Source organism: Nannospalax galili, unplaced genomic scaffold (genome assembly GCF_000622305.1).
Source record: "Nannospalax galili isolate Female #2095 unplaced genomic scaffold, S.galili_v1.0 scaffold2019, whole genome shotgun sequence".
Taxonomy (NCBI): domain Eukaryota; kingdom Metazoa; phylum Chordata; class Mammalia; order Rodentia; family Spalacidae; genus Nannospalax; species Nannospalax galili.
In genome coordinates, this window is record NW_008342625.1 from 332390 (window position 1) to 353993 (window position 21604).

The 21604-nt window shown below is 51.3% G+C and overlaps 3 protein-coding genes across 12 annotated transcripts in view; 1 reads left to right on the forward strand and 2 right to left on the reverse strand.

Moving 5' to 3' along the window:
* The window catches only part of Pink1 (PTEN induced kinase 1), a 17952-nt gene extending 10230 nt beyond the window's left edge, over positions 1-7722 (forward strand). Inside the window, exons 4-9 of one of the 2 annotated variants that reach the window (XM_008838592.3) lie at positions 1291-1473; positions 1873-2036; positions 3259-3386; positions 3670-3906; positions 6263-6530; positions 6561-7722. In XM_008838592.3, the coding sequence (XP_008836814.2) occupies positions 1291-1473; positions 1873-2036; positions 3259-3386; positions 3670-3906; positions 6263-6520 (970 nt within the window). In that variant the 3' untranslated portion in view covers positions 6521-6530; positions 6561-7722. Of the gene's footprint in view, positions 1-1290; positions 1474-1872; positions 2037-3258; positions 3387-3669; positions 3907-6262 lie in introns of both variants that reach the window. The other variant, XM_008838590.3, reaches the window with a different exon arrangement.
* A 661-nt stretch (positions 7723-8383) lies between these two features.
* Positions 8384-15607, reverse strand: Ddost (dolichyl-diphosphooligosaccharide--protein glycosyltransferase non-catalytic subunit). Its single transcript, XM_008838594.3, has 11 exons — positions 15338-15607; positions 15058-15168; positions 12935-13021; positions 12132-12235; positions 11928-12022; positions 11427-11520; positions 11026-11174; positions 9842-9989; positions 9091-9211; positions 8886-8992; positions 8384-8795 (listed from the first exon to the last, which is right to left on the reverse strand). Exons 1-11 carry the CDS (start codon positions 15489-15491, stop codon positions 8646-8648), a joined length of 1320 nt encoding a protein of 439 aa, XP_008836816.1. The 5' UTR covers positions 15492-15607; the 3' UTR covers positions 8384-8645.
* A 1640-nt stretch (positions 15608-17247) lies between these two features.
* Positions 17248-21604, reverse strand: part of Kif17 (kinesin family member 17) — a 71471-nt gene continuing 67114 nt past the window's right edge. For 4 of the 9 annotated variants that reach the window (XM_017799519.2, XM_017799517.2, XM_017799516.2 and 1 more), the window contains exons 13-15: positions 21418-21488; positions 19675-19795; positions 17248-17951 (exon numbers count right to left, since the gene is read on the reverse strand). In XM_017799519.2, coding sequence (XP_017655008.1) covers positions 17773-17951; positions 19675-19795; positions 21418-21488 — 371 coding nt within the window. In that variant the 3' untranslated portion in view covers positions 17248-17772. The remainder of the gene's footprint in view (positions 17952-19674; positions 19796-21417; positions 21489-21604) is intronic. The other 5 variants (XM_008838597.2, XM_008838595.2, XM_008838596.2 and 2 more) reach the window with 3 other exon arrangements.

A 21604-nucleotide genomic window follows, 5' to 3' on the forward strand; every position in this document is an offset into this window, starting at 1 on the left:
CCCCCCTCCCTCCCTCCCCTCCTTTGAATTTCACACCACCTTTCTGCCAAAGCAGAAGCTCCTTTGTTTACTGTACTCAAACTGCCCTGCCTGCACATTACAAGCCTAGTTCAGACACACCCTGCCCATCTCCCCACACAGCCTCAGAGCTCCCTGCCAGGGGACACCTGCCAGGACCATGCCAGCTCATGCTGTGGTCCCTGACTTCCTGTAACCAGTGACCCATGGACATTAACTGCTGCATAGCCCAGGAGCCCACCCAGGTAACACAGGAACAGTACAAGGACATACGTGGACAGGGCTCACAAAACTGGCATTCTCGTCTCCACTTGTCTCTGGCCTCTCCTCCCTTCTCTCCTCCACCTTCAGCTACCTCCCTTCTGTTCCTGCCAACCTTTGCTCCCTGTTTTCTGTGGCTCCTGCTGGCCTTCCAGAGGCTCCCAAAGAGCGTCTACCTCCCTGCGTTTCCTCTTCCTACGACCATTAGGAGCTCTGATGAACATATTGCACCCTCTCCTAGTCCAGTCAGCTTTGGCTGAGGGCCACAGCTGGCTCACAGGAGGCAGAGCCACCCTGTTCAAAATGTAACCACTGTGCTTCAGGGAGGCTGTGGCTGTGGGGCATCCTGGAGGAGGAGTGGGCAGGGCCAGCAGGTGATGCCACTGCTGCTAACCACAAACTGCATCTGTATCCATTTATGCATTTGACAAAGGTGATGCTAATCCCTGTAATCAGGGAGATGATTTGGGCTGGGTCCCAAGTGCGTTGTTAGATCAGAGAGCTTAAGGTTCGAGACTCCAGTCTGTGAGTAGCTCCCAGCATTGTAGCACGATGTCTGGTACTGAAGTGACAACAGAAAATGTTAGATGAATGAATAACAGTGACAGCTAATATTTGCTGAGTGCTTACTCTGCAGAGCACATCTGTAGTACTTTAGGAACATTAACCACCTTGCCCAGCCTATTACTCCCTAATGCCCCTCTCCCACTTGGCCCTGAGCCCAGGGAGGATGGGTGATGTGACCAAGAACTCATGCTGCAACGGCTTCCAGGATATGTGTGATGGACAGATAGATGGGAAGACAAATGGGCAAAAGGGTGGACTACAGCCCTGTGTGTGATGAATCATCTGTATTGGGTTTTTGCCCACACCGTACAGTATATCTGGAACAGGGCAAGCCTACAATAAGTATTGGTGAATTAGTGACCGCCTGTGTTTGTTGTGGCCTTAGCCTATCTTTCCAGCTGTCTCCCACACTGACCTCAACCATTTTCCCATTTGGCTGAACAGGAGGACCAAAGGAGATCTCAAGCAGCTCACCCCACATCCCAACATTATCCGGGTTTTCCGAGCCTTCACATCGTCCGTGCCCCTGCTGCCAGGGGCCCTGGCTGACTATCCTGATGTGCTGCCCCCACACCTCCACCCAGAAGGCCTGGGCCACGGTTGCACACTGTTCCTCGTCATGAAGAAGTAAGTACTATGGATGAATGTGACCATGGGTTCAGCAGGACCATGAGGCAGATTCCCCTTCCCCTGAGAGCTGGTCCCTGCCCTTGGAGCACAGGGCTCCCAGGAAGAGCAAGGTGTGCTGGAAGAGGGCCTTGTCCTAGAATGGTACAAAATCTCATCTTCCAGAAAATACTTCCTACCCAGTGTTCCTGATACATTGGGAAGCCACCTCTGTGGCCGCCTCACTGCAGTGATGGATCTGTGGAGCTAAGGGTATAGTCCCCTGCTTCCTAGTTTCAGGGTGGTGGGTGGGTGGATGAAAGGATGCATAGGAACAAAGAACTCAAAAGGTTCAGGAAGAGGAAACTGAAGGAGGGGCTGAGGATCCTGATAACCGGAGGTCCTGCACCCTCCTGCCAGCTACCCCTGCACCCTGCGCCAGTACCTTCGTGAGCATACTCCCAGCCCCCGCCTGGCCACCTTGATGATCCTGCAGTTACTGGAGGGCGTGGACCACTTGGTTCAGCAGGGCATTGCCCATCGAGACCTCAAATCTGACAACATCCTTGTGGAGCTGAATTCAGGTAGGTACTCACCACACCCAGAGTGTTCCAGGGAGCACTATAAAGGAATGGAGACCCTGAGAGAGGAGGGGTGTGTGTGTGTGTGTGTGTGTGTGTGTGTGTGTGTGTGTACAGGTATGTGTGGACATGTGGAGGTGCATGTGTGAAGCCAGGTGTCTTCCTCTATCGCTCGCCACCTTATTTTTCATAACAAGTCTTTTGATGAACCTTAAAGTTCCCAGGATTCTCTCTGTAGCCCACTGGCAGTACTAAAGCATCATCCTTTAGTTTTTCTTATAAAAACTGTAAAAGAGAGCAAAAGTGAAAGGGAGGTAGATTCTGACTCGGAAGCAAAGATATTTTCAGGTGGTGAAAGCTGCCCAGTGCAAGCCCAGGGTCCTCTTGTCACGGAGCATTCAAGTGGAATCTGCCTGTCAGAACGTTATAAAGGAGGTAAACGTAGCTGATTAAAAACAGCTGAGCATGGTAACCCACACCTTTAATCCCAGCACTGCAGAGGCCAGATCTCTGTGAGGTCATGGCCAGACTGGTCTACATAGTGAGTCCAAGTCAGCCAAGGTTACAGGAAAACCTGTCTCAAAAAAAAAACAAAAAAACAAAAACAACTTAGTGGGCACTGAAGAGATGGCTCAGTGGTTAAAAGCCCTTGCTGTTCTTACAGATGACCCGAGTTTGGTTCCTAGCACCATGTCACATAGCTCACAACCATCAGTAACTCCACCAGATGATCCAGTGCCCTTTTCTGGCTTTCACAGGCACACACCCACGCATGCACATAAATAAAAACAAATCTTTAAAACATTTTAGCTAAGTAAACTAGCTTTTTCAAGGACTTCAAATCCTTTGTAACTAAGTCCTAATGCCCGTTTGTTAGGTTTATGGGGTTTCAAATTCAAACCTAATACTCCTGGGGTATATGGGTGAGTTCCATTGGTCGTGAGGCATATCTAGTTAACTAGAAAATTCTTTAGATGGAGGATAGCTTCCCCTGGGTCCAGACTACTGCCTGGGAACTGTGGGGGTTTTTCTTGTTTCTGGGAGGAATACCCATGTCCCTGTTGCTGGCCCTGGTGTGAGCTCTCCCATCCAGGCCTTCTGGCCAGTGCTCCTGGACACATCACCCGTTAGTCTAGCTCATCCATGGTTGCTTTTGGAGGGGCAGCGAGGGCCTATCAGAGGACAGAAGTAGAACCTGCACTCTACCTCTACTGCCTCTCTGCAGATGGCTGCCCCTGGCTGGTGATCTCTGATTTTGGCTGCTGCCTGGCTGACAAGCGAATTGGCCTGCAGTTGCCTTTCACTAGCTGGTATGTGGACCGAGGTGGCAACGGCTGCCTGATGGCCCCTGAGGTGAGTCCTGCTATGCGTGCTCTGCCATCAGCAGGAGTCTCCTCGGTATCCCCATGAAAGGAAGGAACGAGATGGGAGGTTCCTGCCCTGCTGCTTTGCTTTAACCTGACTCACCTGAAGTCCCCAGGAAGTTTGTCAGCATTAACTGGGCAGCCTTAGTGGATCTTTCTGGCTTGAGCCATGACACATTTAGACACTGGGTTGATTTGCCCCCAGCTCAGGTGTAGGACCATTGATTGTAGGCCTGCCACTGAGTGACTGCTCAACCCTCTGCTTCCCACAGGTGTCTACAGCCCATCCTGGGCCCAAGGCAGTAATTGATTACAGCAAGGCTGATACCTGGGCTGTAGGGGCCATTGCCTATGAAATCTTCGGACTGGCCAATCCCTTTTATGGCCAGGGCAGAGCTCACCTCGAGAGCCGCAGCTACCAGGAGGCTCAGCTGCCAGAGCTGCCCCAGTCGGTGCCTCTAGACATGAGACAGCTGGTGAAGTCACTGCTCCAGCGAGACACCAGCAAGGTGAGGCTGTTCCCAGGCTTCAGGGTAACGAGATAGGGGCCACTCATTCATTTTTGAGTCAAGGTCAAGTTTGGTCAAGCCCTACAAGTGCCAAACGGAGCCTCTGTCATATATAGGCAAAGGCCAACTGTAGAGCACACAGTAGACTTGAGAATAAACAAGTAGGGAACTGGCTACCAAGCCATAGGTCAGAATTCTAACAACTCTCCTCTGGCCCATTTCACTCTCCTGGTGGGGCTCAGACCCAGTGCCTTGTGTATGCTAGGCGAGCACTATACTGCTTGCTGTACTCCCAGTCTTTGGTCACTTAGAAAGCTGCTTAGAATGGGCTGATGGGGCTGGAGAGATAGCTCAGCAATTAAGGGCACTTGATGCTCTTTCACAGGACCCAGGTTTGTTTCCCAACACCCACATGGGGGCTTACATCCCAGTTCCAGGGGATCCAATGACTTCTTCTGGCCTCAATAGGCACTTTACTCAGTCAGTGTACATACATCCATGTAGGCAAAATATTCATACACATAAAATTTAAAGAAATCTTTAAATAAAGTTTTAAAAAGAATGAGCTGGTGAAATGGCTCAGTGGGTAAAGGTGTTTGCTGGCCCCTAGTGACCTGAGTTCAAACTTGGAACCCATGTAAAGATAGGAGAGATAAAACTCACAAAATTGTTCTTTGACCTCTATACATGCACCATGGCATTTGTGCCACAGGCTAGTGAGATGGCTCAGCAGGTAAGGGTATTTGCTGCCCCACCTGATGGCCTGAGTTCAGTCCCTAGGTCCCACATGGTAGAAGGAAAAAACTGACTCCTGCAAGTTTTCCTCTGATTCTATACACACGTGCCCATACACATATACGAATAAGCAAATAAATGCAATAAAATTTGACCTGCACAAGCTCAAGCCAGCCACAGTTCTGGCATGGGCAGGGTGATCTCTCCAGGCCCTGTCCTTACTGAGGACTGGCAGTTGAGAGTTGCTGGGGGATGAAAATCACTCTTATTTTAGAATGTGGCCACCAGTAGGATTCTCATCTTCCATGGACGGCCCCACCCCCACGCACATACAGGCAGTATGACTTGGATTTCATGGGTTAAAAAAATAAGCACAGCTGGGCATGGTGGTGCATGCCTGTAGTCCCAGCACTTGGGAGGCAGAGGCAGGTGGATCTCTTGAGTTCAAGGCCAGCCTGGTCTACATGGCGAGTTCCAGGACAGCTGGGACTACAGGAAGACGCTGTCTTAAAAAGACCAAAAAAAAACCCCACAAAGTTGGGAGACCTGTTGAGGGATATGGGGGGGGGGGGGGGGAACTGGACAGGGAAAGTAGGGAGTAAATATATTTTATTGTATCCATGTATGAAATTCTCAAGATTAATTTTAAAAATAATAAGACCTTTTTTTTTGGTCTTTTTGAGACAGGGTCTCTTCTTGTAGCCCCAACTGGCCTTGAACTCACAGAGATCTGCCTGCCTCTGCCTCCTGAGTGCTGGGATTAAAGTCGTGTGCCACCACACCCAGCTTCAACTTTTACCTTTTAAAAAAAGGCAGCAGTGGTGGTGCATGCCTTTAAATCCCAGCACTCAGGAGGCAAGGGCAGGCAGATCTCTGTGAGTTCAAGGCCAGCCTGGTCTACATAGTGAGTTCCAGGACAGCTGGGGCTACAGGGAGACCCTGTCTTTTTTAAAGAAGAGCTGAGTGTGGTGGCACATGCCTTTAATCCCTGAGTGCATTCCAGGCCAACTAGAGCTACAGGGAGACCCTGTTTCAAAACAGACCAAAAAAAAAAAGGAGGAGGAAGTTTGGAAGTTTTTTAGAAATGTTAAACAGAGATGTGGCATGTAGAAATGGTGAGATTTGGTCAGATGGGAAAATACCTCCAGAAAACCAGTCTGGGTGTTGTGAAGATAATGTAAAGGAACAGGCCAGTCTGTTTGAACCATAACTGTAGCAGCAGGTCTGGGCCTGGTGGCTGCTTAGCAGAAAGAGCTGAAACAGACCTGGCCTCAGCCTGTGGTTCTGTGACTTACCACCCCCCCTTCACTGTCTACAGCCTGCTGCCTATTCATAGCAGGTGCTCAGTAGGTTTTCTAGTTTGGTAACACCCAGGTCCAAAGTTCCAGTGCTAGAGACCAGACAGCAGCATGCAGGTCCTCCAGTGAGGAAGTGTTCCTGCAGGGCACAGGCAGAGCTGCTCATGTGCAAGTGCCCCAGCTCGGTGAGGGAACAGCTGAGAGGAGAGATAGGATGGAGGAAAAATTGGGCTGGTGCAGGTCTGAAATGACGCTACCACGGCAACACTGCCGGCCAGTGCTGGCTGCAGACATTCCAAACTGTGCCTCTCTTCTTGTTGCAGAGACCATCTGCTCGTGTGGCTGCAAATGTGCTGCATTTAAGCCTCTGGGGTGAACAGATTCTGGCCCTGAAGAATCTGAAACTGGACATGATGATTGCCTGGCTCCTCCAGCAATCAGCGGCTACTTTGCTGGCTGACAGGCTGGTAGAGAAGAACAGCGTGGAAACAAAGCTGCGGATGTTGTTTCTGGCCAACCTGGAGTGTGAGGCACTCTGCCAGGCAGCCCTTCTCCTCCGCTCCTGGAGGGCAGCCCCGTGACAGCTTTGCGCATGCTGGTGCGCCGGGTTACTAAAAGGACCTGACTGGGCAGCATGTGTCGCGATGGTGTGTGAAGGCGAAAGAAAGTGGGAGGGTGGGAGTAACACAAGCTGGAGTGGAGGGGCTGGTCAGCCAAAGAGGAAGCCTGGAGGTTTGGCAAATGAAAAAAAAAGCAACAGTTGCGGCCGTAGCTATTAGCGCTAGTTGCTGGTGTAGATGAGCTGTAACCCATTTGCTTATGTCCTCTGTAGAATTAAGACATCAGTCTGAATCAGGAGTCAGTGAGCTCTGAGGGTCAGGTAAGAAATTTAGTCGTTGCAGTCACTCAGCTGTCTGAAGCATGAGGGCAAACCACTGTGGCTGTACTCCAACACTGCTGTATCGCTATCTGAAATTTGGTGTTAATGTGTCACAAATTTTGTTTTCTCCTAACCATTCATAAACGTAAAAAATACTTTTAGTTTGTAAAAGGCAGGCCAGCATGACCCACAGGTGAGTTTGCCAACCTGGGGACTAAATATGTTCACAAGGACTAACTTAAAAGAATGCTCACTGAACACCAGGCCCGTGTGCGCCAGTGCTAAAGGCAATGCAAGGTTAAACCCTGTGCACATTTATTCAAGGGATGTGTGCTCTGCACCAGGGGAGTTACACCCGCTGCCACTGCCGACCAGAAAGCCCCTCCTAACCTTGTCTGTCCTCACAGTCTCTCAGTATACATATGAATGGCTACACTGATCTGTTATAGGAGGCTAGGCTGAGGGGGTAGACCCTGCGCTGTATACTACAGAACACCTAAGACAAAGCAGAGGCTGTGGGTGGCAGTTTGTGGGGTCTGCTCCTAGTTCAGGAAGGGGCCAGGATTTGTATGAATGAGGCAGCCATGGCACCAGCTGGCACATGTCACCTGGACCAAGGACAACATAGGTACAAGTCAGTGTGTTCAGGATCAGCAAGAAAAACCATCAATGGGAGGTAGGAGCCCCAAATGGTGGGGACACCTTCTGGAACACCCTGCGGTGTGCCTGGGAGTGTGTTTCCTCAGTGATCCTCCATCCAGCACAGCTAAAACCACCAGTGAGGAGGTTTAACAGTGTGGCACTTTAACTTGCTAGTTCCTCTGACTAGCGTTTCTTACAGGAATTGTGACATATTATACACAAATTTACAATACAGAACAGAGTACATATGTGCTAAACTGAGTACTTGGCCTTCAGAATGATTCTTTTTGGTCTTTGTGAGATGGTCTCTCTGTAGACTTACCTGGCCTGGAACTCAGCTGGCTTGGAACCCTTAAAGACCAAGATGGCTTTGAACTCAGAGATCTGCCTGCCTCTGCCTCCCTAGTGCTAGCAGAACGATTCTTATACCCTAAAGATGGGAGAGCTCACACATACAGTTTCACACCCACCTTTTAAGAACATAGGCACAGGGGCTGGAGAAATGGCTCAGCAGTTAAGAGCACTTGCTCTTGCAAAGGACCTGGATTTGATTCCCAGCATCCACTTATCTCCAAGTGGCTGTAATGCCAGTTCCAGGGAGATCTGATGCCCTCTTCTGGCCTCTATGGATATTGCAGGACACTGGTGCCCATGCAGGCAAAACATACATATAAAATTCTTAAAAACACAATCTAGCCGGGCGTGGTAGCGCACGCCTTTAATCCCAGCACTTGGGAGGCAGAGGCAGGCGGATCTCTGTGAGTCCAAGGCCAGCCTGATCTACATAGTGAGGTCCAGGACAGCTGAGGCTACAGGGAGACCCTGTCTCAAAAACACCAAAAAAAAAAAAAAAAAACCACAATCTTTGGCAAGTCAAGTCATTCCTAGACCATATCCCTGCCATCACAAAGCACAATGGGGCCAAGTGCCCCGTGCGGGCAACAGTTCTCTTTATTTTAGAAATGGGGAGTGACTGCATGTGAAAAATGCAACATAGCAATTCAAGATGGGAAAACTTACACAAGAATTGTCCCCCAGCCCCCCACCCCTTGGTACTCAATCATCACCCACTGAGGTAAGGCTGTGCCATTTCCCCATGGCCTTAAAAAAACAACCACCAAGCAATCTGCTCTAATAAAATCCTCTGCCCATCTCCTTGCTGTCCAGTCCTGGGCCCTGGCCCCTCAGTCAGACTTTTCCTTTTCCTTCATGTGTAAGAAGACGATGCTGAAGATGAAGAGTCCAGCCATCATGGAGAAGGCACTGGCGTAGTAGGGATAGGCCGAGGGGATGAAGCGCTCGTACTGTGTGTGCTGCAGTGGCCGCACTGACACCTGCAGCAGGAGAGGTGGCAAGGCCCTGGGTTCTAGGAGACCCAAGCAGGGCACCTCCTGGCCAGAAACAGGCCTGACTCCCTTACTTACCTGAGTGGAAGAGTACAGGTGTGTGTAGCCAAGCCGGTTGTAATCTACTTTAAACTGGAATACACCATACACATCGGGCAGCTTGAACTGGACACTGTACTTGCCACCTGGGAATGCACACACAGAACCGGACCGTTTCCCAGCATTCCTCAAGAAGCACAGGTGTCTGTCCTGTTTGGACTTCTCTGGCCAGAGTCACACTTACCTTTCCTCTTTAAGAAGGTCCTCACAAAAGGATCGATGCGTACAAACTCCAGCTGAATGTCATCACCATCAAAGGGGACCCACTTGCCATTGGAGAGCTGTTCGATCACGATGCTATACTCCTGAGACAAAAGGCTGAGTTAGACAAGAGCAGCCAGTGGCTAGAGGGGCACTACCACCCACAGGCAGGGCTGCTCTTAATTCCCACCCCAGGGGCACGGCAGGGACTGTGGAGGTCCCTGGAGCCTACAGCCCTTAAACACGTTGACCGATCCTCAGGAGAGCCACCGACAGCAACACTCCTGCCTGCCCAGAGGCTGGCCTTAGCAGAGTCCAGACACAGAAGTTGACTCAAAGCCCTCACCCCAAGCTGCAGGCACTGGCAAGTGTGCACTTCCAAGTTTGCTGCCTGCCCTTTCCCTACTTCTCGGTCCCAGAAGTCCACCCCAAAGCCCCACCATGATGTCTCTTCTAAGTCTGACTTTCCCGGCGCAGGTATGTGGTGCAGGCCTTCCGACTGCTACCCTCCCACAGTGACACACTCAAGAGCTGAGCTGCTGATACTAGCTCTCCCAAAGGGGTCTGGGGTTGGGTTAGTCAGGTCCACACCTCCAGCGGCTCTTCTGGAGGGCTGAGGAAAACAACCTTCTGTATGCCTGAGGCCCAGCACCAAAACATGCAGTAAATACTTATGAGCTGAACTGACACCCTGCCCCCCCCCCAGAAACCTTGCCCATCCCAAGAACTCTTACCACCAGGTCAGTGACAGTGTAGGCATTGGGTGGGGTAGTCTCGCCCACCCGATGATGGGACACAGGCCCCACACGGAGGACGCCCTCCTCTTTGAACACCCAGCGGGAGAGAGCCACAGCTAGCTCATAGTTGCCTGTCTGAGAATACCTGCAGGAGGGAGAAAGAGGCTGGGCCCCTGCAGCCCACTTCCTGGTAGTGCCTAATGGGCCAAGTGACCCATGTCTACCAGGCCAGCACACACTAGGTGAGGTTCTGCAAGGAGGCCTCACACCTACAGGTCCATGGCTAAAGGGAACATGGAGGGCTGAATGTGGCGGCACACACCATTAATCCCAGCATTCGAGAGGTAAGTGGATCTCAGTTTGAGGCCAGCCTGGTGCTACACAGGGAGTTCTAGGCCAGCCAGGGCACACAGTGAGACCTCAAAAAAAAGGGGGTGGTGGTGGCTGGAGAGATGGCTCAGTGGCTAAGAACACTGGTTGTTCCTGCAGAAGATCCAGGTTCAAATCCCAACACCCACATGGCAGCTAACAACTGTCCATAACTCCAGTTCCAGGGGATCCGACAGCCTCTTCTGTCCTCCGCAGACATTGCACGACACGGGTGCACTTACCTACATGCAGGCTAGAGACTCATAAACATAAAATAAAAATATTATTTTAAAAGGGGGTGGGGGTGGAAGGCCAGGCGTGGAGGCACATGCCTGTAGTCCCAGCATTTGGGAGGCAAAGGCTGGCAGATCTCTTATGAGTTCAAGGCCAGTTCAGTCTACATGCTGAGTTCCAGGCCAGGTGGGGCTTACAGGGAGACCCTGCTTCAAAAAGACCCCCCAAAGGGAGGGGGGCAAGAGATAGATGGAAGATGCAGGAGATGCTGCAATAGGTGTCATCTGTACAGTCAATCATACTGGGTTTTGGTGCTGGGGATTAAACCCAGGCCTTATGTATGTCAGACCAGGGCTCTAGCACCAAGCCACACTCCAGCACTAAATATAGAGTTTTCTAAAAGGAATGCTGGAAATTAGAGGTCACTCCCACCCTGAAGAGTGTGGAGGAGTCCCAGCACCAGCAGAACAGCAATGAAGTTGTTCCTGAATAATCTGGAAGCCTTGAAAGGCACACACTTCAGATGCCTGGCTCAAAGGCTCCCTTTTCCCCATTCACAGACCCAAGCCCCACTTTACCTCTGGGCACCAGGCGTGGCCTTCTGTACTGCTGAGTTGAAGAAGGCATCGCTGAAGAAATCCAGGGAGCCACTGAAGATGACCCGGGCATTGTTCCTGGCCTGGAGCCCAGCAATGAGGAGGGTATTCTTTCCCACGGCATGGGGGTACTGGGGATAGGAGGAGGTGCTCACCTGAGCAGGATGGCATATAGGCAAGCCACCACAGCAAGCAGACAGCAGGCTGGACACCTACATGGCTCTGTCCCTCCACCCACTAAGGGGACAGCTGGGTGGTCCCAGCTTCCACCCTTGTTCCCAGTCCCATCAACTCAGCCCTTCATCGGTCTCAGAGCCTACTTCCTTCAAATAAGGCTCCACTGGGGCCAGGAGCTGGAGGCTCAAGGATGCAAAGGCTCTTACCTGGGTGATGGGCTTGTCTGGGAAGAAGGAGTAAGAGGTTGAAGAGCCTGTCAGGATGTCCAAAACCAAGGGATTGTCAGGGTCTGCCACCATTCTGCAAAGGGAAAGGAGAGCAGCCCAGCACTGAGGAGACGAGCCCCAGGACACGGGACCCCAAGGTCATTTCTTCCAGGGATGCATTCTTTCATTTCTCCCCAAAGACAAGTTATTTCTTTTCTTTTCTTTGATTTTTTTCCTTATTTGTTCATTCATTCATGTGTTCAAGACAGGGTCTATACCCCAATCCTCCTGTCTCAGTCTCTTTTGAGTGCAGCCATGCACCACCACACCTAGCCAGGAAAGAGCTCTTTCTCAATAGCCAAACAGGATTCCTCTTTTAAAAATAAGTCTTACCCATATCACCTAGGAGAAGGAACATTCCTGAGTCATTCTAAATTAGGCTTGGTGCCCCCCCTCAAATGACCCTTTGTTCTCCAAGGTTCTGCTGGCCTCCCTGCTCACCCAACTCCTCGGAAGAGAATGGGGTTTAAAGATGATTTTCCAACTATGGTTGGGGCCTTCAGCAGGTTCTCAGTATCGGCCACGATGAGAGTATGCTGCAGAGGGAAGGGGAAGGCAGGGTCAGGGGTCCCAGGGCCAGGGGTCCCTCCTGCCTTCCTCAGTTGAGCTTTGCTATGTGTGCCAGACACTAGAAGGTCTGATTACCTGGCCAAGGTCTGAGACATCATAGTTGTGATGGTCAATGACAGCGGTTTTTTCCTCATCAAATTCGATCCCGCATTCGCTGCCCAGCTCTCGAAGAGGGTCACCTGCATAGACCCAAGAGATGCCTGGCTGAGCCCTGACTGGTGAGCCTGGCCACATGGGTCATAACTTCCTCACATCTCACCCCTTACTAGTCAGCCCCAGTGCCCAGCAACTTCATCACCAGGGTTCAGAACCGGAATTGGTGAAACAAAAAAAACCTGGCCCTCTTCCTTCCATGAGGACAGTGACCTGGCTCTGCATAAACACCGTTAGCAAAGCTGTAGCCAACACTGGTGTGGCCAAGCCTGGGCTGACCAAGAAACCCACTGAGAAGAGGATGAGATTCATCACTGCTGAGACACAGGCCCCGTGCTATCAGCTGTTGAAGCTGAGGGACCAGCCGTGAGCTAAGGATGTAATTCTCTCCCTACTGCTGTGGATCTTTGAAACGTTCAAAACCAGAAAACAAAACAAAAAGCCACCCACTGCCTCCTTGGACGTCCTTCCTTCAATAAGAGAAGAGCCGCCCAACAGAACACAACAAAGCAAATGATGGGCAAAACCCAGCCAGGATCCTCACTGCCTCTGGTCACTGAGCAGCACAGGAGGACCCAGATCCAAAGATCCCTGCAGCTCCCACACTGCCTCCGTGGCCAGGGCCCACCCAGCCAGCAGCCTCCTTGGTAGCTCCTACACATAAAGCTCTCTAAGCTCTCTAGAGAACTGGTGGAAAGCCCTGGGACTTCCTAAGGCATACTTACCAATGTCGGAGCTGGCGGCCACCAGGACACTGCCGCCACCGTCAATGAAGGCACTGATGGTCTCCACGTTGATGTTGCCTCCAAAATCTGAAAGAAGCCCCGACAGTGACCAGAGGCATCCTGCCCCCATTCCCTGACACTTGGATAGGAGTGGGAAACCCTGCTGAGCTGCCACAGTTGATCTGAATGGGCTCTCACCTAGCCCAAATGAGAGTAAACCCACCACATTTGCTATATGGCACAAACCTGTGTTCCCACAGGGAGGCTCAAAGTAATACCTCAGAGTCATTTAGATGAGGTCACCTGCTAGTGATACTTGTCAAAGTGGGAGCGCGTATTTCATGTCACATCTATTTACCCAGAATTGCTGCATTTTCCATTCACACTTCACACAGCAACGTTATTCAGATGGTCGCAGACACCTCTCAGACCTCGTATCCTTTACCATCACTGGGCTATGCCTGGGGTCACCTAACAGTTTTCCTATCAATGTCACTCTGCCCTGAGCACTTGGGAGTTCATGGATGACACTGTCACTTGACAGGAGTGCTCACTGGTCTAACATTAATAGCTTTCTTGTCCTCCACCAGGCCTACACATTTACACATTATCCACAGAACTGTTCATGCCTGTTTTAAACATGATCACTGAAAGGGACAGTTGCTTTCCAACATTTGCAAGGATGAGAGCAAATCCTGTTTGGAGTAACTGGCTCAGTCAGGTGGCCACTGCCATACGCCTCCAAACTAGCATCACATGGGGCTCACTGGGCTCGAGAGTCCTCTCCAGTGTGATTCTGACGTTCTAACATGAGGTAATCCACTCTTCTGTTAGTATTGCATGTGTGCTGGGAAGAAAAAGGACAATGGGGAAGAGAGCCCCAACTACTGACATTGATGCAAGGGCACGCAGGGCAGTCTAACCTCTTGACAGAAATGTCCAGTGCTGGAGAGGACTGCCTTGTAATAACGGAATAATGAAGGGTAAACTAGGAGATATTCCAGGGGCTGGAGCGATGGCTCAGCAGCTAAAAGCACTGGCTGCTGGGCGTCGTGACAGACACCTTTAATCCCAGCACTCAGGAGGCTGAGGCAGGTGATCTCTGTGAGTTCAAGGCCAGCCTGGTCTACATAGTGAGTTCTAGGCCAGCTGGGGCGCTACAGGGAGACCCTGCCTCAAAAAGACCAAAAAAAAAAAAGCACTGGCTGCTCTTGCAGAGGACTCTGGTTCAGTTCCCAGCACCGACATGGTGTCTAACAACCATCTGTAACTCCAGTTCCAAAAGATCCAATGCCTCTTCTGGCTTCCAAAGGCATTATGTTACACGGGTGCACTTACATACATGCAGGCAAAGCCCTTATATGCATAAAAAATAAATGAAGACATTCCAATAATTAGTCCTCTAGAGGCCAGGGAGATGGTTCAGTGGTAAGAGCATTTGTTGTGGAAGCATGAAGCACTGAGTTGAAATTCCCAGTATCCAGGTAAAAAAACCGAGCATAGGAGTTGGGGGCAGATAGATTCTGGAAACTCACTGGCTGGCCAGTTTTGTCACAAGTGGCTTCAGAGAGGCCCTTGTCTTAAAGGAATAGGGTGGAGCGTGATAGAGGAGGACACCAGTCCTGCTCTGGACTCTGCCTACAAGAGTGTGCACAACCTTCACACACACATGCATACAACACACATACACACACGCACGCTCGCAACAACTAGAACTTTGTTAGGCTGCCAGACACATCCGTCCAGCCTCAAAGTGGTAGAGGATATTGCTAAAACTTCTTCAGCTGGAAATATTTGTAGTCTTTTATCTACCTCGCTGCAGAATTCCTCTTTACAGCGATCCATAATTAAGGCAATTCTCTGCACACAAGGCAAACCAAATTGGGGCTCCCTATCTGCAGAGAACTTGCTTCTCCACAAAGCAGCCGTTCTATGGCAACATCTGACTCCACGATCCTTAGCTGTGGAAAAGGCGTCCTCTCCAGGACCCCCACTGGAATTAACGTTTTCAGTGCTCAGCAACAGTGCCTTGGCCATCAACTCATCCCCGAGACCCAGAACATGCCCAAGAACCACAAGGCAATGAATGAGTCCCAGTTCTAGGGGCGACGCGCAGCCCTTACCTTCCACCGAGGGGGAGAAGATGACGAGATTGTCATAGAGGAACTCCCCGTACTTAATGAGGGACAAGTTGGGGTCATCGGCGGTCTTGAAGGTGAGCTCAAAGCCCCGGTCTGGAGGAGGAGAAAACAGGGAGCTGAGGCAGGCGGGTCGCTGAATCAAGCGCTGCAGACGTGGCCAGGTCCCTACCCAGTGGGGGCGACAGCGCGACCACCCTCGGCAGGTGCGGCAGCGACCCCGCGCCTCCCCGCCCCTGCCCGGCCCTCGGCACCCAGCGCTCACCCTTCAGGCTCCGGAAGAACAGCGAGTGCGTGTCCCGCACGTTGAGGTTGTCCAGCAACACGAGGGTGCGGGGGCCGCTGGCGCAGCCGCAGCCCAGTACGGCCAGCAGCAGCCCGAGGACGGCCCAGGCGCGGGCGGCGCGGCGCGGCTCCATCTTTCCCCGGCACCCGAGACCAGAACCTGGACACCGGAAGTGTCCTGCCTGCGCTCCTCCAATCGCCGCTCCGGGCGGTGAAGTCCCAGACGGAAGTGATCGGGCGACCGCGCGGCCCACGGTCTGAAAAGCCGGGAGCACAGCCGGAAGCGCCCCAGTCGGAGGCAGAATCTCTGCTTCCTATTGGTGGTATGTTCTAGAGGCCCCCGCCCTCTCTAGGAAAAGGACCAATCCTGGGGAGACAGCTCTCTAGCCGCGGCCAATCAACAAGGGCCAGAGTCCTTTGACTTTCGCGGTGCCGGCTCCCTTCGCGGGTCCTGACCCCGCACCTCATAGGCCTCTTGGATCCGACCTACTTCTTTCCTAGGCTGGTTCTGATTGTCCAGAGATGACTGTCGTCGCTCCGATGGAGTCCGGATTCATTTCCTCTGCCCTCACTGGTCTAGAGGACTCGGAACCAGGCCCGCACCTCTAGGGAGCAGCAGGATGGGGAAGTAGGGGCCCGGCGTAGGAACTGCTGCCACCGCCGCTCCGGCCCCAGGGAGACACCCTGGATGGCCAAAGCACTGGCCTAGCCGTTAAATCAAGAAGAGCTGGAGAGCCAGTGAGATGGTTAAGCAGGTCGCCAAGCCTGACGACCAGCCTCACATGGGGAAGGAGTGACCCTACTCCCGCAAGGTGTCCGCTGACCTCCACGTGGTCATCCGCGTGCGGCACACACACATACAATGTAATTTAAATGATTAAAAAAAAAAAAAAAAAGGTGGGTGCTGAAGCTCGGCTTGCCACTAGCCTTGTTTCCGGCCATCGCGTTGCTGATCACTGGAGAGATCAGCTTCCTTGGCTGTGCATAGATATGAAGCGATCTGGCCTCTACTTGTGCCCTTGGATACTGTTCAGTGATCTTGCTGGGTGCAAGGGCAAGGCATTGCCCTCTGCACATTAAGCTGAGCACGAACTCGGGAATGTCAGCTCCTCACTTTTCAGTTCATAGGGGAGACACCTGGCTCACCCTAACTCCCTGCTTGGTTAAACTGGGCCTCTGAGAAAAAGCAACCCCTAAGCCTCCTGAAAACTTCAGCTGTTCTCTCTCACTACAATAATGAGAGTAACTGTAAAGAGATAAGGTAGGAGCCAGGCTTGGAAGCACATGCCTTTGATCCCAGCACTCTGGAGGCAGAGGCAAGTGGATCTCTTGAGACACAGGCCAGCCTGGTCTATGTAGTAAGTACCAGGCCAGCTAGGTCTACAGTGAAGCCTTGTCTCAACAAACAAAAAAGTTGGACAGTGTCTGAGGAATTAACACCCAAGGTTGACCTCTGAACTCTACACAAACCTACACACATGTGCACCAGCACACACACACACATACACAATCCAGGCCCTTTTCTGCCTCAGCAAGACATGGTTCTATCTCCACAGGGCTTTGCCATCCTGGGCCACAGATTCCTTAAAGTTCACTTTCAGGGCTGGAGAGATAGCTCAGTAGTTAAAGGTACACAATGCTCTTGCAGAGGACCCACATGTTTGGTTCCCAGCATTTATATAGGCAGCTCACAACTGCTCCAAGGGATTCCACACCCTTTTCTGGCTTCCGTAAGCACTTGCACTCATGTGTACACACACACACGTGCTGGAAACAGAAACCCTGGAGCTTCTGGCTTACAGCCCAAGGCAGTAGAGAGCCTCCAGAGGAGGGCAGGGAGGGGCCCTAAGACACACCAAAGGGAAAGGGAGCTCATGTTAAAAGGCAGTTTATTGGGCAGCTTAGTGTGAAATGGCCTCTGGACTGCAGTCCAGCCCAGAATAGGCCAGGCTAGTAACTGCTCCAGGTCTCTACCTGTGTCCATTGTGTGGCTCAGCCTCTCTGGGAAGGGGCCAATCGCAGAGGTACAAATCTCAGCCACCAAGATGCTGAGCTTCATCCATGTGACAGCTGCTGTGCCCAATGTTGAGACTGCTGGTGAAGGCCCTGAGGTGTCCAAGCCCATGGTGAGGTCAAGTGTGGGCTCCATGGCAGGAATCTTGACTGGAACACTGGCTGGTATGGACAGTAGGAGGACGGCCTTTCCTAGAAGGGTGGTTCAGCCTCCACAGAGCTCAGGACCTGGGCCAAAGTGGGCTCTCTGGAGAATCAGGAAGGAAATGTGTCTTCCCAGGTCTAAGCCCCATTGGACCTGAGGACACTGTGGTGGGAGGACGAGGAGGTCTGGTTGGGGCTGCCTTAGGAAGGCTTGGCAGTTTCTCGAAGCCTAAAAGCAGACAGCATCAGACAGCTGGATCACAGAGGCTTGCTGCTGAAGTTGCTTTTGCTTTTCTTACGCTTGGCTTTGGAGAAAGGGATGTCAAGGGACTCCAGGCGGAAGGGCCGGGGCTGGGGCATTTCAGGGCTCTGAGTGGGCGGCATGGCAGAGTTGGTGCTGAGGGAGGAATTGAGGCCTGGCGGTGAGTTGTGATACGCTGTGGAGAAGAAGACAGGGAGGGGTGAGCCAGAGAGCAGTCTGGAAAGAAAAAACACCCACTCATACAGGACTGAACGTCTAGCCAACCCCCCACCCAGCCAGAGGCCCTGGCTCTGCAGCTGGGGCCCCTCTGAGGCTGCTCTGGCTGGGGTCTCAGACCTGGCACCATTTCTGCATCCAAAGGGCCTGGAGTAGAGCATAGGGGTTAAAGTCTCCGAGGCTTTAGCCTGGGCTTCCAGGCAGAGAAGCCTAGGTCCAAGGCACTCAACTGATGCTCCTTTCCTCCCTGCTCAGTTCCCCACCTATTCCTCAACCTCACTCACTGTCTCTTAAATAGTCTGTTTAGAACTAAGATTTGCTTCTTAGTGATGTTTTGCTGGAGGCTCTGCAGGCTCTGTTTTTAATTTACTACATTTTCTTGTTCGTGTGGGAGGGCACATGTGTGACAGCTCATGTGTGGAGGTCAGAGGACAACTTGCTGGAGTCAGTTCTCTCTGTTTCTGTCCTCTCTTTCTCTCCCCTTTCCTTCTCCCCCACCATGTGGGGCCCAAGGAACCAACTAAGGTCATCGTTGGCATGCTTGGTGGCAAATGCCTTTATCCACTGAGCCATCCATCTCACTGGCCCCTCTGATTTTACTTTTAAGAGAATGATCTTGAAACTATTTTGCTTTGGGGATTCCGTCTGTGTACCTGGACAGAATGTCAATCAACTTCCTTTGGTGTAAAGGAGTTGTTCAGACACCATAATGGAGTCTGAGGGAGTCAGATTAGCTCCTAAGACCCTGACCTGTGCACTCTTGAGCGAGGGCCCTCTTGTGGGTCATGGGACGTGAGTCAGACCCAGCACCTCTCTGCAAGTAGACAGAGGTGCAGACAGGAGACTGTGTTGAGCACTGTGATGGTCAGTCTTATCGTCAACTTGATTATACTGAGAAATGCCTAAGAAATAAATAAAGAACACCTTCCCAGTGTGTCTGCGGGGGCAGAGGGCGGGTTCCAGAGTAGACTGGCATATATATGGGGTAGCAAATGAGGCAGGAAGACACTCGTTGAAGGTGGAGGGCACATTCCAGTAGGAGGCTTGGCTGAACCACAAAACAGGAGGAGGCCGCCCTGACCCTGGTTTGTTGTCACTCTCTGGTTCCCAGCCAAGCAATTCCACCTTCTTGTCAGCCCAGAGCAGTGGAGCCAGGAGACTTTGAACTAAAGCCTCTGAAACTTGGAGCCAAAAATCAATCTTTTTTTTGACAGGGTCTCAAATTAACATAGTGTTGAAATCTATGTACCCAAAGGTGACCTTGAACTTCTGACCTTCTGACCATCATCTCTCAAGTGCTGGGATTTATAGGCACATACCACTATGCTTGGTTTATGTGGTGCTGGGAATTGAATCCAGGGCTTCCTGCATGCTAGGCGAGTACTCTGCCCACTGAGCTACATCCCAATCCTCTTCCTTTAAGTTGTTTCTCCCAGGTTATCTGTCACAGCAGTGAGCACTGACTAACACAATCAACTACTATGTGCCAGGACCTACTGCCCCAGTGCATCTCATCTAATCCTGAGAAGTGGGTGTCATCCTCCTGGTTTATAGTCAAGGCAACTGAGGCTCATAGAGCGAAAGGACTTTTCTTTTAACTCAAATTTTCCTGACTCCCAAATCACCCATGGCACCTCTCCCAATGGAATGGGGAAGAGGAAGTTGGTGGGCAGGACACTCACTGAGACTCTTCATGGGGTCAGTGCTGAGGATCTGACTGGCCCTCTTGGACCGGAAGTAGTTACTGGCAATATTTTCACTGTCGCTCCGACTGAGCATCAGCTTATAGCGGTCTTCCTCCTGCTGAGATGCCAAACCCTTGTGAGTGAAAGCCCCCTTGTCTGAGCAGCCCATATGGGCCCTACCTGGAGCTCAGGACTTCTCGGGATTGGTGGTGTGGTGCTGCCCTGGGCCTCCTGGGGTAGGGACCCAAGTAGCTTGGACCCAGGGAGTTACAACCTCCAGCTGGTCCTACACTTCCTCCAAATCCATGAGATAGGAAGTTCCAGCTTCACCAGAGGCAAAGATGACACTACATAACCTAAATCCCTTACCACAATGCAGTGAAATCAGAACTTGGCACTACTCCTAACCATCTTTCTGGAAGGTTATTTTTTACTACTGTCAACAGCTTGTTTTCCGCAGTCTCAATCTCTTCTATCAGAGAACTCTTTCCTCCCACCCAATATGGTCCAGGTTGGGGAGTTGGGGATCATTCACAGGGTCTGGCAATACTGGGCCATAAAAAGACTGTACTACACCAATGACAGAGCTACATCTTCCTGAACATAGTAATTGGTCCAAGAACAGGGCTGTAAGGAGGTGGAGCCAGCCTGAGCTTTTTTCACAAGCTTTGGTATAAGGATGCTGTAAAGGTTGGTATGTTTCCTGCTTTTGGATCTCAACTGCCATTAGTCATTGTCCCCTTCATGGGGAGAAAGCCTAAAGCTAGCATAGGAAAGGGGGCAGAAACATGAGGCAAAGGCAGACAGAGCCCTGACCGTTTGAGCCCCTAGATCCAGCCACGCCTGAAACTCCACTTACACAAGCCAGTAAGTTATTTACTTTGCAGCAGTTGTTTGCTTTGGTATCTGTCACTTGGAACTAAAAGTTATCTGACATAACCTCTCTGTAGTCCCAGGCTAAGATGATTTTTTAGCCTTTTCTTTCTATGAAGTTAAGCCACTATAGCGAATCCGGCCTTAGGCCAGCATGAGGCACTGCTGGGGGCCATCCTGGGCTGCTTAGCCCTGGGCTGCTTAGGCAGATACATGGATGGAACTGGCAACTATGAGTATATGTTCATGGAGGTTTCAGGCGGGGGTCAGCAGATTATACTAATAGGCCAAATGTGGCCTGCAGACTGATTCTGCAAATGAAGTTTTATTGGAACATGCCATTTACATACATGTTACCTATCTCTCTTTCTGAACTATAATGGTAGAGTTGAGTAGATGTCACAGAGCCTTTATGGCCCCACGAAGCCTAAACTATTTACCACTGGGTCCTTTTCAGAAAGATTTACCAACCCCTGCTTTAAGTACACACAGTTCTGTTGTACTACAAAACATGGAAGATAGGAAAGGCACCAGACTTCAGACCCTCAACCACCCTCTGAGCATACTTTTGGTCCAAGGATGCCAGCTGAGGACCAGGAAATCAGAATGTGCTATTTGCCCTTTGGGTTTGAGGTTGAAATCTCTATCATGGGCTGCCTTGAGCCATCGACTGTCCTTTTATTCTTTAAGTATTTAGAGTGAGAGTCAACAGAGTTGAGGGTCCAGGTACCCAACATGTAATGAAAGGCCTGGTGGCCAGCGTCAGTCCCCAGGCGAGGCAGCAGCAGCCTGTGGCTTCACTGACCCATAGTACTTTAGGGGCGACACCCCCAACTCCCCATTCTTCCCTCCCACCCCAGGCCTTACCATATGTGGTTTTCCATTGTCCACTGCAGAGGTCTTGCGGGCTGGTTTGTTCTGTGGCCCAGTTGAAACTGCTATGAGAAAACAGAAGTTGAGGAGCAGAGCCAGAGGGTATGGATGGGGTCAGACCTGGCTTGTGGTTGAAAACGGGATTCTTCCCAGCCTAGTCAAGGGATGATCAGGAAACAGA

What these genes read in the sequence shown, in the direction of transcription:
- Ddost (XM_008838594.3), bottom strand. Translation starts at nt 15,491, where the DNA reads ATGGAGCCGCGCCGCGCCGCCCGCGCCTGGGCCGTCCTCGGGCTGCTG. An exon ending in GGCCGCCAGCTCCGACATTG is followed by an intron (nt 12,236 to 12,934) that starts GTAAGTATGCCT and finishes GGGTCTATGCAG; the next exon opens with GTGACCCTCTTCGAGAGCTG. An exon ending in ACACTGTCACTGACCTGGTG is followed by an intron (nt 9,212 to 9,841) that starts GTAAGAGTTCTT and finishes CTTTTGTCTCAG; the next exon opens with GAGTATAGCATCGTGATCGA.